Source organism: Notolepis coatsorum (genome assembly GCF_963971535.1).
Source record: "Notolepis coatsorum genome assembly, chromosome: 5".
Classification (NCBI taxonomy): domain Eukaryota; kingdom Metazoa; phylum Chordata; class Actinopteri; order Aulopiformes; family Paralepididae; genus Notolepis; species Notolepis coatsorum.
In genome coordinates, this window is record NC_140169.1 from 105,322,507 (window position 1) to 105,337,870 (window position 15,364).

Genomic DNA, 15,364 nt, shown 5'->3' on the forward strand with positions numbered 1-15,364 from the left:
TCATTCGCTCCTAACCAGGCACTACCATTCAAATGCTAGTTTTTATTCTCTCCACCACTTCTAACCACCTTGTAATTTTGGATTCACTGAGACCCAAAATTCTTGCTGTAGATATTTCTTGATAAATCACATCGAGATATGTAAGAATCCAGACCTTCCGGCAAATCTTTTCCGGTTGAAACCATTGTGATGCCATCAGCTTTTTAGCCACTGTGATACCAGATAAAACCAATCTCTTTAGCTGTATAGGGACTGCAAACTCGAAAACATCATTCAACAGTAATACAGAGGGGTGTACAGGTATATTCAGAGTTAAGAGATTTGATAATTGCTGGGTCACTTCTTTCCAGAATATCTTAACTGGTGGGCAATCCCAGTACATGTGCATAAATGTACCCTCATCCCCATTTGTACATAAGGAGCATCTGGAGTCTTGTTTAAGACCCATTCTGTTCAGTCTTATAGGAGTCAGGTATGTCCTATGAATATAGTTAAGATTGATTTGTTGATGGTCCGGGTTACGTGACGCAAGTCGAACATTTGCCCAGGCTTCTTGCCAATCAAAATTTATTTCCAGGTCTGGTATATCCCTCCTCCAGACTGAGTCTAGGTGGAGGATTTCATACGAGGACGTTAGTAATTGATGATAAAAATCTGATACAAAACCTCTCGATGTCTCTCTTTCATAGAAGAATTTGTGGTATCTGTGGTGTTCAATTGGTATCCTTAATGGGACACCATGAGCCTTCAAACATAACAATAACTGTGCGTAAAAATAATATGTGGAACTGGTGAGATAAAAAATGTTGTGTATTTCCTCAAAACATCTCCTAATGTGTGTATGCCCTGCTTTTCCCATCTAGGGAATCTTATAGGTCGTTTTCCAATCAGGAGTGCATTGTTATTGAATAAGGGAGTATGATTATGCCATTTATGTGGGTTCGAATATTTTTTTTGTGTTTCACGCCATATCCGGATCGCATGAGTAATAATGGGGCCAAATTCCAGTTCGCATTGCTTAATTGATAATTTGGTGTATACTATGTCCTGCAGTCTATGTGGTGCTACTATATTTACTTCAAAATTTCTCCAGGATACTGATGCTTGGGGATCAAACCAGGTTCAGTGGTCTTAAAGTGTACGCCTTAAAGTAGTGGAAACATTTGAATTTTTTATTATTTTTTTTAGTGTGTGTCTATTCAATCTGTTTAAACCAATGGGGGTTTTCTTCACAGTTGCAGTTAAAGATTAGGCTACACTAATATTATAATATTATACTATAAGACGTCACCATCACTTTCATACCAACCCTTATTGGATTATTTATGTTGACGAAACTGATGAGTTATATTCATTAAAGAAAGTTGATTTAATAAAAGAAAAATACTCATTTAATCAGATTAATCACTTTATTCAAATTGAGGATTTCGTAAAAAAAGAAATAAAAAAAAAAGAATACTTCAATCGAAGCTTCGAATGTTAAAAAATTTCATTCGGTACAGCCCTAGTCATTAGTCTACCAAGGAACCAAACGAGATGATACCATGATACAGCAGGAAGTCTAGGTGCTGGGGCTGTTTCACTGCAGCCTCAAGCAAAGTGCAGGTCAGGAGGCAAACACTGCCCCCTACAGTATGTTATCATCACACTGCCCCCTACAGTACGTTATCATCACACTACGTTATCATCACACTGCCCCATACAGTATGTTATCATCACACTGCCCCCTACAGTACGTTATCATCACACTGCCCCCTACAGTACGTTATCATCACACTACGTTATCATCACACTGCCCCATACAGTATGTTATCATCACACTGCCCCCTACAGTACGTTATCATCACACTACGTTATCATCACACTGCCCCATACAGTATGTTATCATCACACTGCCCCCTACAGTACGTTATCATCACACTGCCCCCTACAGTACGTTATCACACTGCCCCCATACAGCACGTTATCATCACACTGCCCCCATACAGTACGTTATCACACTGCCCCCTACAGTACATTATCATCACACTGCCCCCATACAGTATGTTATCACCACACTGCCCCCTACAGTACGTTATCATCACACTGCCCCCATACAGTATGTTATCATCACACTGCCCCCTACAGTATGTTATCATCACACTGCCCCCATACAGCACGTTATCATCACACTGTACCTTGGTCTCGGCCAACCAGCGATGAGGGTCTCTTACAAGTTCAGGCTTCTGGGATATGGCCTATAAAACAAGACAAAAAGGACAATAGGTTCACATTAGAGCGGCTGTGAACCATTGTTTAAGTAATTGATTATATTTATAATCATTATGAATTAATCTGTGCATCTAAACGATTAATTTTCATTTAATAATTAAATGATTCTCCTCCATTTAACAGCCACCAATGAAATGTTTTGATTGAGCATCCATGCAGTGATTTTAATCAATACTTTTTTTGTAATTGGTTTATTCGATTCAGTTGATTAATAATGAAACCCCATAGTTCATATATTAGTAATTGTTATATGCTTTTATTAGTTATGGTTAAAAAACACATAAAAGCCTGTGTGTGGTGTGTGAAAGTTGCAGGCCTATGAGAAAAAGGGTGTAGATTGTGTCGAGTTTCTGCTGTAACAGCCAGCCAGGTGGTGTGGTGTTGAACCTCACTGTGGAGGAAGACGCTTTTGAAATGAAAGACAAGAATAGATTTGAAAATGTCACAGAAATCCAAATTCAATTAACACTCACAGCTTGAGTAAAGAACTGTCTAGAAACCTTCAACTGGTGTGGAGCCAATGGCAACACACACACACACACATATATATATATTTCTTTTTTTACAAAAACACACAAATATTCACACTCAAATTAATTTATACATATGAATATATGAATACATGCATCACTAGAGCTGTGAATTTTCACTGGCCTCACGATTCGATTACGATTCAGCCGTCCACGATTCGATTCAATTCTACGATGCATCTCGATGAAGCTCAATAATATATTAGATGGCTACTTTTTCATCAATTAATACAAGCAGTCAGATACATTTACTTTTATTTAGACATTTCTTAAATCAGAATGTCAAAATAAATGTCTTTACTAGTGTTGCATGATACAGATACTAGAAAGGATTCTCGATAAATTCTCGTTAAAACGGTTCAATACTCTTTTTTTTATTAGTATCAGTATTAGTATAAATACTTTTAGAATAGCATTATGCTGTATTTTCTATGAGTTGAGTGGATGCATGACCAGAGCACTAGCTTTAATAATACAATAATAATAATAATAATAATAATAATAATAATAATAATAATAATAATAATAATAATAATAATAATAATAATAATAAATAATAAATAATAATAATAATAATAATAATAATAATAATAATAATAATAATAATAATAATAATAATAATAATAATAATAATAATAATAATAATATATTTGATTTGTAGGACGCTTTATAGTTGTGGAGCAAATCCCAAAGCGCTACATTGTAAAATAAATAACATAAAAGCTAGCAAGAGAGTAAAAAAAGAAGAAAAAAACGTATTCTTTTTTAATTGTTATAATCGATTATGTTCCATCACTGCATCGATGCAGAATCGTCCACGTCCGCATCACGATGCATCTTAGAATCGAGAAATGTCCAGACCCCTAATGCTCACACAAACACATACAAATACACACCCCTTCCTGACAGAGCGACGCGAGCGAGCGAGCGAGAAAAAGTGATTAAAATGTATTAGTTTCAATCAGACTATCCTGACCTGCCGCGAGCGACAGCGAACTGAGCAGCGATGTCGATCACCCCTCAAATATTCGCTCGCTGTGTCTCTAGTTGAGCGATTACGTGGCCGAGTCCTGCGCCTAAACACACAAACACGTTGCGCAGGGGGAGCATCTGTGTGACATTGAACAACAGATGAGGTAGTGTGTTCCTCCTCCTGCCCAGACGAGGCTTACGGCTTGTCAGTATAAACATCACAAGCTGGCTTCTCTGCCTGTCTCTCTGTCTCTCTGTCTCTCTGTCTCTCTCTCACACACACACACACACACACACACACACACACACACACACACACACACACACACACACACACACACACACACACACACACACACACACACACACACACACACACACACACACACACACACACACACACACACACACACACACACACACACACACACACACACACACACACACACACACACACACACACACACACGCAGGTGCTGAGACAGACACACAGTGTGGAAACAAAAAGACACCACGCACACACACTCCCTCTTAAGTGTGCCCTTGTGATATGCCCGTATTTAAAATGAAGTGGAAAGCACAGGGAAGCAAGTCAGATGGCGGGCGCACTGGGTGACGATTTCTATCACGCGTCTGTCTCCACAATTACGCTGCTGTTGCACACGGGGCGCCCGCGGCTGTCAAGCGACCCGTCCCTCAAGATAAGATGGGAGTGCATTTTCCCAGACTGCTGCAACGACGGCCCAAAACACAAACACAACAAGAAAAACCACAACATACGACTTAATCAAACAGAGAGCCCCTTTGAGAGTGTATAACTGCATCAGAGTGTATAACCACATTGCAGAGTGTATAACTGCATCAGAGTGTATAACCACATTGCAGAGTGTATAACTGCATCAGAGTGTATAACTGCATCAGAGTGTATAACCACATTGCAGAGTGTATAACCGCATCAGAGTGTATAACTGCATCAGAGTGTATAACCACATTGCAGAGTGTATAACCGCATCAGAGTGTATAACCGCATCAGAGTGTATAACCACATCAGAGTGTATAACCGCATCAGAGTGTATAACCGCATCAGAGTGTATAACTGCATCAGAGTGTATAACTGCATCAGAGTGTATAACCGCATCAGAGTGTATAACCACATTGCAGAGTGTATAACCGCATCAGAGTGTATAACTGCATCAGAGTGTATAACCACATTGCAGAGTATATAACCGCATCAGAGTGTATAACCACATCAGAGTGTATAACCGCATCAGAGTGTATAACCACATTGCAGAGTGTATAACCGCATCAGAGTGTATAACCACATCAGAGTGTATAACCGCATCAGAGTGTATAACTGCATCAGAGTGTATAACCACATTGCAGAGTGTATAACCACATTGCAGAGTGTATAACCACATCAGAGTGTATAACCGCATCAGAGTGTATAACCGCATCAGAGTGTATAACTGCATCAGAGTGTATAACCGCATCAGAGTGTATAACTGCATCAGAGTGTATAACCGCATCAGAGTGTATAACCACATCAGAGTGTATAACCACATCAGAGTGTATAACCACATCAGAGTGTATAACTGCATCAGAGTGTATAACTGCATCAGAGTGTATAACCGCATCAGAGTGTATAACCGCATCAGAGTGTATAACCGCATCAGAGTGTATAACTGCATCAGAGTGTATAACCACATCAGAGTGTATAACCGCATCAGAGTGTGTATAACTGCATCAGAGTGTATAACTGCATCAGAGTGTATAACTGCATCAGAGTGTATAACCACATTGCAGAGTGTATAACCGCACCTCAGAGTGTATAACTGCATCAGAGTGTATAACTGCATCAGAGTGTATAACTGCATCAGAGTGTATAACTGCATCAGAGTGTATAACTGCATCAGAGTGTATAACTGCATCAGAGTGTATAACTGCATCAGAGTGTATAACCACATCAGAGTGTATAACTGCATCAGAGTGTGTATAACTGCATCAGAGTGTATAACCACATCAGAGTGTATAACTGCATCAGAGTGTATAACCGCATCAGAGTGTGTATAACTGCATCAGAGTGTATAACCACATCAGAGTGTATAACTGCATCAGAGTGTATAACTGCATCAGAGTGTATAACTGCATCAGAGTGTATAACTGCATCAGAGTGTATAACTGCATCAGAGTGTATAACCACATCAGAGTGTATAACTGCATCAGAGTGTATAACTGCATCAGAGTGTATAACCACATCAGAGTGTATAACCACATCAGAGTGTGTATAACTGCATCAGAGTGTATAACTGCATCAGAGTGTATAACCACATCAGAGTGTATAACTGCATCAGAGTGTATAACTGCATCAGAGTGTATAACCACATCAGAGTGTATAACTGCATCAGAGTGTGTATAACTGCATCAGAGTGTATAACCACATCAGAGTGTGTATAACCGCACCTCAGAGTGTATAACTGCATCAGAGTGTATAACTGCATCAGAGTGTATAACTGCATCAGAGTGTATAACTGCATCAGAGTGTGTATAACTGCATCAGAGTGTATAACCACATCAGAGTGTATAACCACATCAGAGTGTATAACCGCATCAGAGTGTATAACTGCATCAGAGTGTATAACTGCATCAGAGTGTATAACTGCATCAGAGTGTATAACCACATCAGAGTGTATAACCACATCAGAGTGTATAACTGCATCAGAGTGTATAACCACATCAGAGTGTATAACCACATCAGAGTGCATAACTGCATCAGAGTGTATAACCACATCAGAGTGTGTATAACTGCATCAGAGTGTATAACCACATCAGAGTGTATAACCACATCAGAGTGTATAACTGCATCAGAGTGTATAACCACATCAGAGTGTATAACCACATCAGAGTGTGTATAACTGCATCAGAGTGTATAACCACATCAGAGTGTATAACTGCATCAGAGTGTATAACCACATCAGAGTGTATAACCACATCAGAGTGTATAACCGCATCAGAGTGTATAACTGCATCAGAGTGTATAACTGCATCAGAGTGTATAACTGCATCAGAGTGTATAACTGCATCAGAGTGTATAACCACATCAGTGTATAACTGCATCAGAGTGTATAACCGCATCAGAGTGTATAACCACATCAGAGTGTATAACCACATCAGAGTGTATAACCACATCAGAGTGTATAACCACATCAGAGTGTATAACTGCATCAGAGTGTATAACTGCATCAGAGTGTATAACCACATCAGAGTGTATAACCACATCAGAGTGTATAACTGCATCAGAGTGTATAACTGCATCAGAGTGTATAACCGCATCAGAGTGTATAACTGAATCAGAGTGTATAACCGCATCAGAGTGTATAACTGCATCAGAGTGTATAACTGCATCAGAGTGTATAACTGCATCAGAGTGTGTATAACTGCATCAGAGTGTATAACCGCATCAGAGTGTATAACTGCATCAGAGTATATAACTGCATCAGAGTGTATAACTGCATCAGAGTGTATAACCACATCAGAGTGTATAACCACATCAGAGTGTATAACTGCATCAGAGTGTATAACTGCATCAGAGTGTATAACCACATCAGAGTGTATAACCGCATCAGAGTATATAACTGCATCAGAGTGTATAACCACATCAGAGTATATAACTGCATCAGAGTATATAACCACATCAGAGTGTATAACCACATCAGAGTATATAACTGCATCAGAGTGTATAACCACATCAGAGTGTATAACCACATCAGAGTGTATAACCACATCAGAGTATATAACCGCATCAGAGTGTATAACCGCATCAGAGTGTATAACCGCATCAGAGTGTATAACCGCACCTCAGAGTGTATAACTGCATCAGAGTGTATAACCGCACCTCAGAGTATGTGAAAGTTCCGGTTCTTTCTTCTGCTTTTCCCCTCAAGCAATCAAACGCCACCCTGAACCGGTGACAGGTGTGGAGGTGTGAGGAGAGGTGCTGAGGGGAGGATTTATCTACTTCACAAAGTAACCATATGTGGGCTCGGAGAGCCAAGCAAGAGCCGAGCACTCTGCAGCTACAGAAGGTGATGCGTCTTGGCTGTCTTTGTGGATGCGTGTGTTAGCATGGGATGATATGAAAGAAGTTAATGTCATGATAATCATAGTGATTGTTTTACACACGTCTCGTCTTGTTCCTCTTCAATATGCAATATGTCTGCTTACAATATGAAAACCAAAACTCCTTCACATAACACAATATCTTTACAATTAGATCCCATTGAAAGATGATTATATTGAATTATTGCCCTGTATGTGTTTGTGTATCTGTAGCCTAGGACTTTTGACAGCATTTCATTTTTCTGTACAAATTACAAATGTTTTTTATGTCTTTATCTTTTAATGCAATTGTCATTTATTTGACTTTTTAATATTGCTGCAAGGAATCTTTTTTTATGAACTAAAAAATATACAGTATGTATATGTATATATATATATATATTTATGATATGTATATATCGTGGACAACGGTATAGTAAAAAGCCATACCTTTGTATGGATCCATGACGATATGCCTTCATATTAAGTATTGTGGAGGATTAATATACCGTCCTCTCTCTGAAGTGAGGCCTTCGCTCTTCCCCCCAAATGGTTAACCCCTCCCTTCCACTAACCATCCAGTTGACCCCCTCCTGACTATAAAGGGGTCATTCTCTCCATTCTGTCTCTTCTTCCTGGTATCCTAGCTAGTAATCCGGAGGAGAGCCCTCAGCCATTTTCTCCACTAAATTGTAATGTATTGATTTCAATCAGAGTTAATAAATTGTATTAACCGGATCCATTTGACCGAGTAAGTTATTCCACAGTATACCTCCCAGCCCTTACCATGTCGCGTCTCTACAATTCGTAGCCGCATTTCTGCAGACCCCTCTCTGATTGGTTGAGGCCATTTCTGCAGACCCCTCTCTGATTGGCCGAGCGCGCGCATGCGCATGAGCCGCGACAAGCTCCTCTAGCCAGGAGTCGAAACTCTGTTAAGCTCCAGAGAGAGAGGCTGAAAACCCACAGTTGTTGCCCGACGGATGGGAGCCGAATCCCGGATCAGAGTTTTCTGATGAATAGCCCCAAAACATGGAGGTCGCGAACACAATTTATACGCATGGAAGTATTGATTACACCATAACGAATCATTAAACAAATATACCGTTAACTGGAATATGTTGTGTGTGCCTTTACACATATGTTGGATAGGATTAATTGGTTTGTCATTAACCAATAATAAACTTTCTGAATATGATTTGGGAGGGTTATAATAGAAGAAAGACAGTGTAAACAATATAAAGTTATGTGAATAAACCGCGAAATAATAACTAATTCCTTGGTCAATAGAAGTCTCTCTGATACTTTCTGAATATGATTTGGGAGGGTTATAATAGAAGAAAGACAGTGTAAACAATATAACATTATGTGAATAAACCGCGAAATAACTGCGAAATAACAACGTTATGTTATATAATGTTACAATGTACAGTTTCTAACAGCTGGCTGTGTTGTGAAATGTGCATAACGTTATGAATAAACCGCGAAGTCACGCGAAATAAATAACGTTATACGCGAATCTGGTAGTACATTTCTGCTTATCTTCTTGATATGATAACATTACATCCACCTTTTACGGCGTGACGAGCTAAACCAATCAGAGAGGGGCTTCGCTCAACCAATCAGAGAGGGGTCTGCAGAAATGGAGCTCAACCAATCAGAGAGGGGTCTGCAGAAATGCGGCTACGAATTGTAGAGACGCTACCAATGTCATATTGGAGAGAGAGATAAACAGAAATAAGACACACAAGATGAGGAGAGGAAGAGAGGAAGAGAGAGAGAAGTGGGGGAGAAGGAAGGAAATAAAGTACGAGAGGTAGGAAGGAAGAGAGGAAGGGAGAGAGAAGTGGGGGAGAAGGAAGGAAAGAAAAGATGAGAGGTAGGAAGGAAGATAGGAAGGGAGAGAGGTGGGGGAGTAGGAAGGAAAGAAAGGACAAGAGGTAGGAAGGAAGAGAGGAAGGGAGAGAGGTGGGAGAGTAGGAAGGAAAGAAAAGACAAGAGGTAGGAAGGAAGAGAGGAAGGGAGAGAAGTGGGGGAGAAGGCAAGTGGAGTGGATGTAAGGAAAAAGTGAGTATGGAGTAAAGACTTTTGCATGTATGAAAAGTAGTGTTTGTGTGCATGCGCGTGTGTGTGTATTAGATCTTTAATATAAGTGTGTGGATGAGAGTTCACCAAAATCCTTCAACCTAGAGTGTATGAAGTACGGGAATACTCTAAACCGGGAGCCAGTAATAACTAGGGGTGGGCAATATGACGATATTAAATAAATATCGGGTACAGTTCATTAACTGTTTCACCACACACATGAGTGCATGCTTACCAACTGTCCGTCTGCAACACTACTATCACCGACATCTAAGAAGGGAGATCCCCCCTTGAACGGCCCTTCTAAGGTTTCTCTCCTCCACATTGCCTGTGGAGCTTTTTTTCCCTATTGTTAGGTTTTAGTGAGTTTTTCCTTACCTTCGCGTGGGGTATGTCTGGGAGTGCTTGCATTCTTTCATTTATTTGCATTCATCTAAAAAATGTTTGGACCCTATGGTGTTCTTGTTCTGTTCTTGACTTATTGTTATGTTGTCTTCTTGACTTGTTTAAAGAAGACCTGTACGGCCCATGGGGACATTAACGTGTGTTGTCGGGCCCTATAAATAAATTTGATTTGATTTGATTTGATTTAACGATACACTTTTTAAACATATCGTGGACATCGTGATGTTTTGCACAAAACCTCACGTCAGTTTCTAAGCCGCCGCAGCTGAGATGAGACTTTAGCGCAGCACTTTCCTCTCTCCCTCACACAGACACACACTCGCCCAATTTACGTCACGTACGCACACACACCCAGAGAGGCGGTAACTAAGTTAGCCGCTAACCCTGGAAACGCTCACAGGAGAGTGATCCACGACACCAGTTCCATTAGTAGGGAAAGGGGTGGGGGGGGGGGTTATATTGACGAGGCTTGACAACAGAGGTTTATATAATCATCATATTGGCATGACTGTATCCATCAAAGGGTTAAATCAAGCATTTTTAAGTGCTTTGAAATGTAAAAATATCGCAATATATATATCGTGTATCGTGATGGAGCAAAAAAATATCGTGATATCATTTAGAGGCCATATCGCCCAGCCCTAGTAATAACGTACTTCGTTCACTTTCCAAAGGTGAAATGGCAAACCACAGTAATAATACCTAATACCAATGAAGAAGACATCTCGGAGCCGTGCACTAATACCAATGAGGAAGACATCTCGGAGCCGTGCACTAATGCAAATCCAGAGCCTGCAGAATGAAAGACCCTCACCACCCCAATAACAGCCTGTTCCAGCTGCTGAGGTCAGGCAGACGCCTGCGAACCCCAGCTACTAGGACAGAGAGGCTTCGGCTCAGCTTCTTCCTCCAGGCCATCAGAGCCTTGAACAATGAACACTGAGTGCCACAGAACACTGAACTTCTCACACACAAGCACACATGAGCACACACACGACACGCACGCTGTGCACGCTCACACACTAGCAGCCACTTTAACATGAGCAGGCACACACCCGTGCCGTACACGCCCACACTTATGGCCAAAAAGGAAAGGTCACTTTAGAAATAGTATAACAACAGTAACAGTGTATTGCACTACCAAAGGACCCAGCATGTCCTATATGCTCTGTAAATAACTATGTACAGATACCGAGATGTCCCACCATGTTACCTGTTACCTGTTTATTGCACAATGTTGTTTTTTTATTGGATTCTATTATATGTTGTACCACTGTATTGCACATCGTTGCGGGCAAGACCACCCGCATTTCATTGTATACTTGTATGCCGTGACAAATAAAACTCTTGACTTGACTAATGACATCTCGGAGCCGTGCACTAATACCAATGAGGAAGACATCTCGGAGCCGTGTGCAGAAGGGTGCAGCAGTAAGTTATATTTGTGTTTGGTTAAACAACTGCTGTTTGCTGAGCAGTAAAATAGTTATTATAAATGTTAATTCTTCATCCCAAAATCGCCTGCTTCTGACTGTTGATGAATGGGTGTGGTTATTGATAAAAAGCTTGGTTGGTCAAGGCACATTAATAACATGGTGTCTAAAATGAGTAGTAGTTAGTATTTCGATGATCAGAAGGTGTGTGCATCTATTGAATGACATGACAGTTAAACTAGTATTGCAATCTTTAGTCCTATCCCGTTTGGACTATTGCCCAACAATTTGGCAGAGCGCTTCAAAGCAGGATCTGGAGAAACTTCAGCTCGCTCAGAACAGAGCGGCACGTCTCGCTCTCCGCTGCTCTGCGAGGAGCAGTGTTGAGGGAATGCATGCCGCTCTGTCTGGGCTGACAGTGGATCAGAGGCCGGCATGCAGCCTTGTAAAATGTTTGTTTAATATTTGTAAAATTGGTAAACCTGAGTGTTTGTGGTCAGAACTGAACCCACCAATACTAGACATGGCTATGTCACCAGACACACATTGGGTCTTCATTTTACTCTACCTCTACCAAGAACAAATGCACTTAAGAGAACCGTAATGTATAGAGCTGCTGCATACTGGAATTGTATACCTGTGAATACAACTATTATCAGCAACAAATTTACTTTCAAGAAAGTGAAAAACGCTGTTATGAATAATGAAATACAGTTGGGTTATTGATGTATTTAGTTAGTATTGTATTTGTGGTTGGGAGCCTTTTTTTGTTGTGATTTTGCAGATATCGAGAATGTACTCAAGCTAAAGTGTTTTTTATGTTTCTATTGTTTTGTTATTACTCCAATGTTTTAAGTTATGTGTTCGGACCCCAGGAAGAGTAATCTTTCACCCACGGTGTAGACTAATGGGGATATAATATAATATAATAAAAAAAGGGCTGAAGAGCTGTATGATTTTGAATCGTCTGGAATGAGGACCATGTGCACTCAACCACATACAAAAAAACATGGAATAAGCAATAAAGCAATAATTAAGAGGATAACCATTTAGATTCAGCCATTAAATGATGTGCTTTAGAGCCATTTCTCCATTCTCATTTGCCGGCCCCTCAAACCAATAGCAAGGGAACAGTGAACGAAGATATGAGGTATTATTGTAACTAGAGATGTTCAGGAATCTGAGCACTTATTATTATTATGCTAGTATTTTTCAGCAAAAGGGTGAAATTGTGCTCCAAAGTGCTACAAAGTCATTTAATGGGTGAGTCTTGAGAAAGAGCATTTATTTCGTTTTATTTCCATCATTCTAGTAGCTTGCATGTATCAATCAGACATTGTCATCATGTATTGAGTACTTTGTAACCATGTACTTTGTTTCCAGTTCAGCAAAACCGTCCTCATTTCTGATTAAATAACTAGCGTGACTTGAGTAGAGTACACATTGTGCTTGTTCTTTGCGCCTGGTTAGGACAGCTTGACACAGTGCATACGTGGTTATTATTTTCATAATATGACTTTGTTTTAGTATAAAGCAGGGAACCTTTTTCTTATTTTTAGAGGATGTTAAAGGGGACATGCATTATAAATGGCTTTTTTTGTGTTTAGCATGGTTTTATAGTAATAGGGGTTAGTATCAATGGGTCTGTGTCTCTAATTACCATATTGACTCATCAGTCTAGTCTCGAGTTCACGAGATCTTCCCTCACTCAACTAAGCTGTTCTGATTTGACAGTTTTGCTGATGTGAATATAGCACTGATTTGCATAACTAACGCCCCCTCTATGGTTGACAGCGACAGCAGAGCAAGTGGAAATATCTTCACCTCCTCAAACAGAGCGAGGCAGAGAGCGCATAGTGTAACCCGACACTTCCTCAAACGGGTTTTGACTGCGAGTAGGGAGCGGACGAGCGAGAGAGGGAGATAGAGAGGGAGAGAGATGGAGAGAGACCAGTCTTCTCTCATACACACATGCAGCGTTTACACAGTGCTCCGTGCCTCTGTGTGTCCCTCTCTCTCTCTCTCTCCCTCTCTCCGTCTCTCTCTCCCTCTCTATCTCTCTCTCTCCCTCGCAGTCGAGCACCAGCATATCACTGTAATATATTTACGCATGCTCCCACACGCACGCCCATATTCCGATCCGTACAATAATAATCACAGGGGTATATATTGTCATTTGAAACAAGTTACCCAGGGCTGTACGCTAAGCTTTTTCACTAGGGGCACACTTGCCCCTAAATGAGACATTTAGGGGCAAAAAATATTTTTAGGGGCAAATTTTTAAATAACAATTTTACCATTATTAAAAAAATATGTTCCTCCTGCCTCATTACTGTGGTCCTTTTATTTAACATTTAAGTGCGTTTGTTTTCAGGTTTGTATCTTTTATAATGAACCAACCGAGAAAGTGTGTAAATCACTAATAGAACAAAAACAACAAACTGTGTGTGTGTGTGTGTGTGTGCGCGCGCTTGTGTAGTGCTCCTTGAATGAGATCACCACAACACACACACACCATTGCATTAATCAGGAGGACAAGAAACTCTGCATACATTTGTTTCACAATGAAAAGTGCTTTAGAAATCAAATGAATTATTATTGTAAATAACCCCATGAAAGGTTTATTATTTGTATGGGTAATTACCTGCTTCATATTTGTGATGTTACTGGTTTCAGGGTGTGCCTAAAGTGATCAATGTGTTGGGCCGTTTATAGAGATCTATGCCAATTAATGTTTATGTATATCCGGGACTTTTTTTAGTAAGAATTGAGAGGTATTTGTATATGTGACCTTTATTTTGAAAACCGTGTTGCGACGCAACCTTATTTACATTTGCGCTTTTGACAGTGAAATGTTCAGTCCAACTTAGCTCGAAGGAAAGACTAATCAAAAAGGTTTAATTGACCCGTATGAGGCTCTTACGGTAGGACTTTGATTGTTTATAGAAGTGGAATGTAATACTATGCTAAACGAGAAATAAACAGTTTGTGACAGCCAGTAAAGTTGCAAGCCACTTTCATTTCATATACGGGGACACCGTGACAATTATTAGTATTATCTTATTTGCATATTGTCTCGTTATTAGATAGATAGATAGGTTGATATTTTATAAATTTAAGTAGACAGTATTTCACGTCCTAATAGTGGGCTACTACTACTCACCTAATGCATGGCTGAACCTGAACGTTAGAAGTGTCCGTGTCCCCGTCAATCAATCATCACATCATCACGTCAATCACCATCATCTTATCATCTCTCCACATCGGACGTGGTTGTCATAAGATGGACTGATATCCACTCCGTTGTTCTTGCAGAGCAAAATTTGTATCTTAAATGTATTGAAATGAGGTGCTTCTTTGGCGATGCAATAGTCCATATTGAAAGGAAGAGAGGCCACATTCAGTTTCGTTTTGCTAGGAATTATGGGATTTGGTGTTGGATGTATAGACTACGCAGATAGGGACATGGTCTTTAAGTATATAGCGTGACCTAGATTCACTCCACACGCAAATCTTTTTTTTCACTCAGGCTATCTGTGATTGCAGTAAGTTCATTCATTGCCGACAGATTCT

The 15,364-nt window shown here is 40.1% G+C and overlaps 1 protein-coding gene across 1 annotated transcript in view; it reads right to left on the bottom strand.

Moving 5' to 3' along the window:
• cep128 (centrosomal protein 128) overlaps nt 1–15,364 on the bottom strand; it is a 116,140-nt gene that overhangs the window by 26,292 nt on the left and 74,484 nt on the right. The window contains exon 19 of the mRNA XM_084314209.1: nt 2,178–2,237. Coding sequence (XP_084170335.1) covers nt 2,178–2,237 — 60 coding nt within the window. The remainder of the gene's footprint in view (nt 1–2,177; nt 2,238–15,364) is intronic.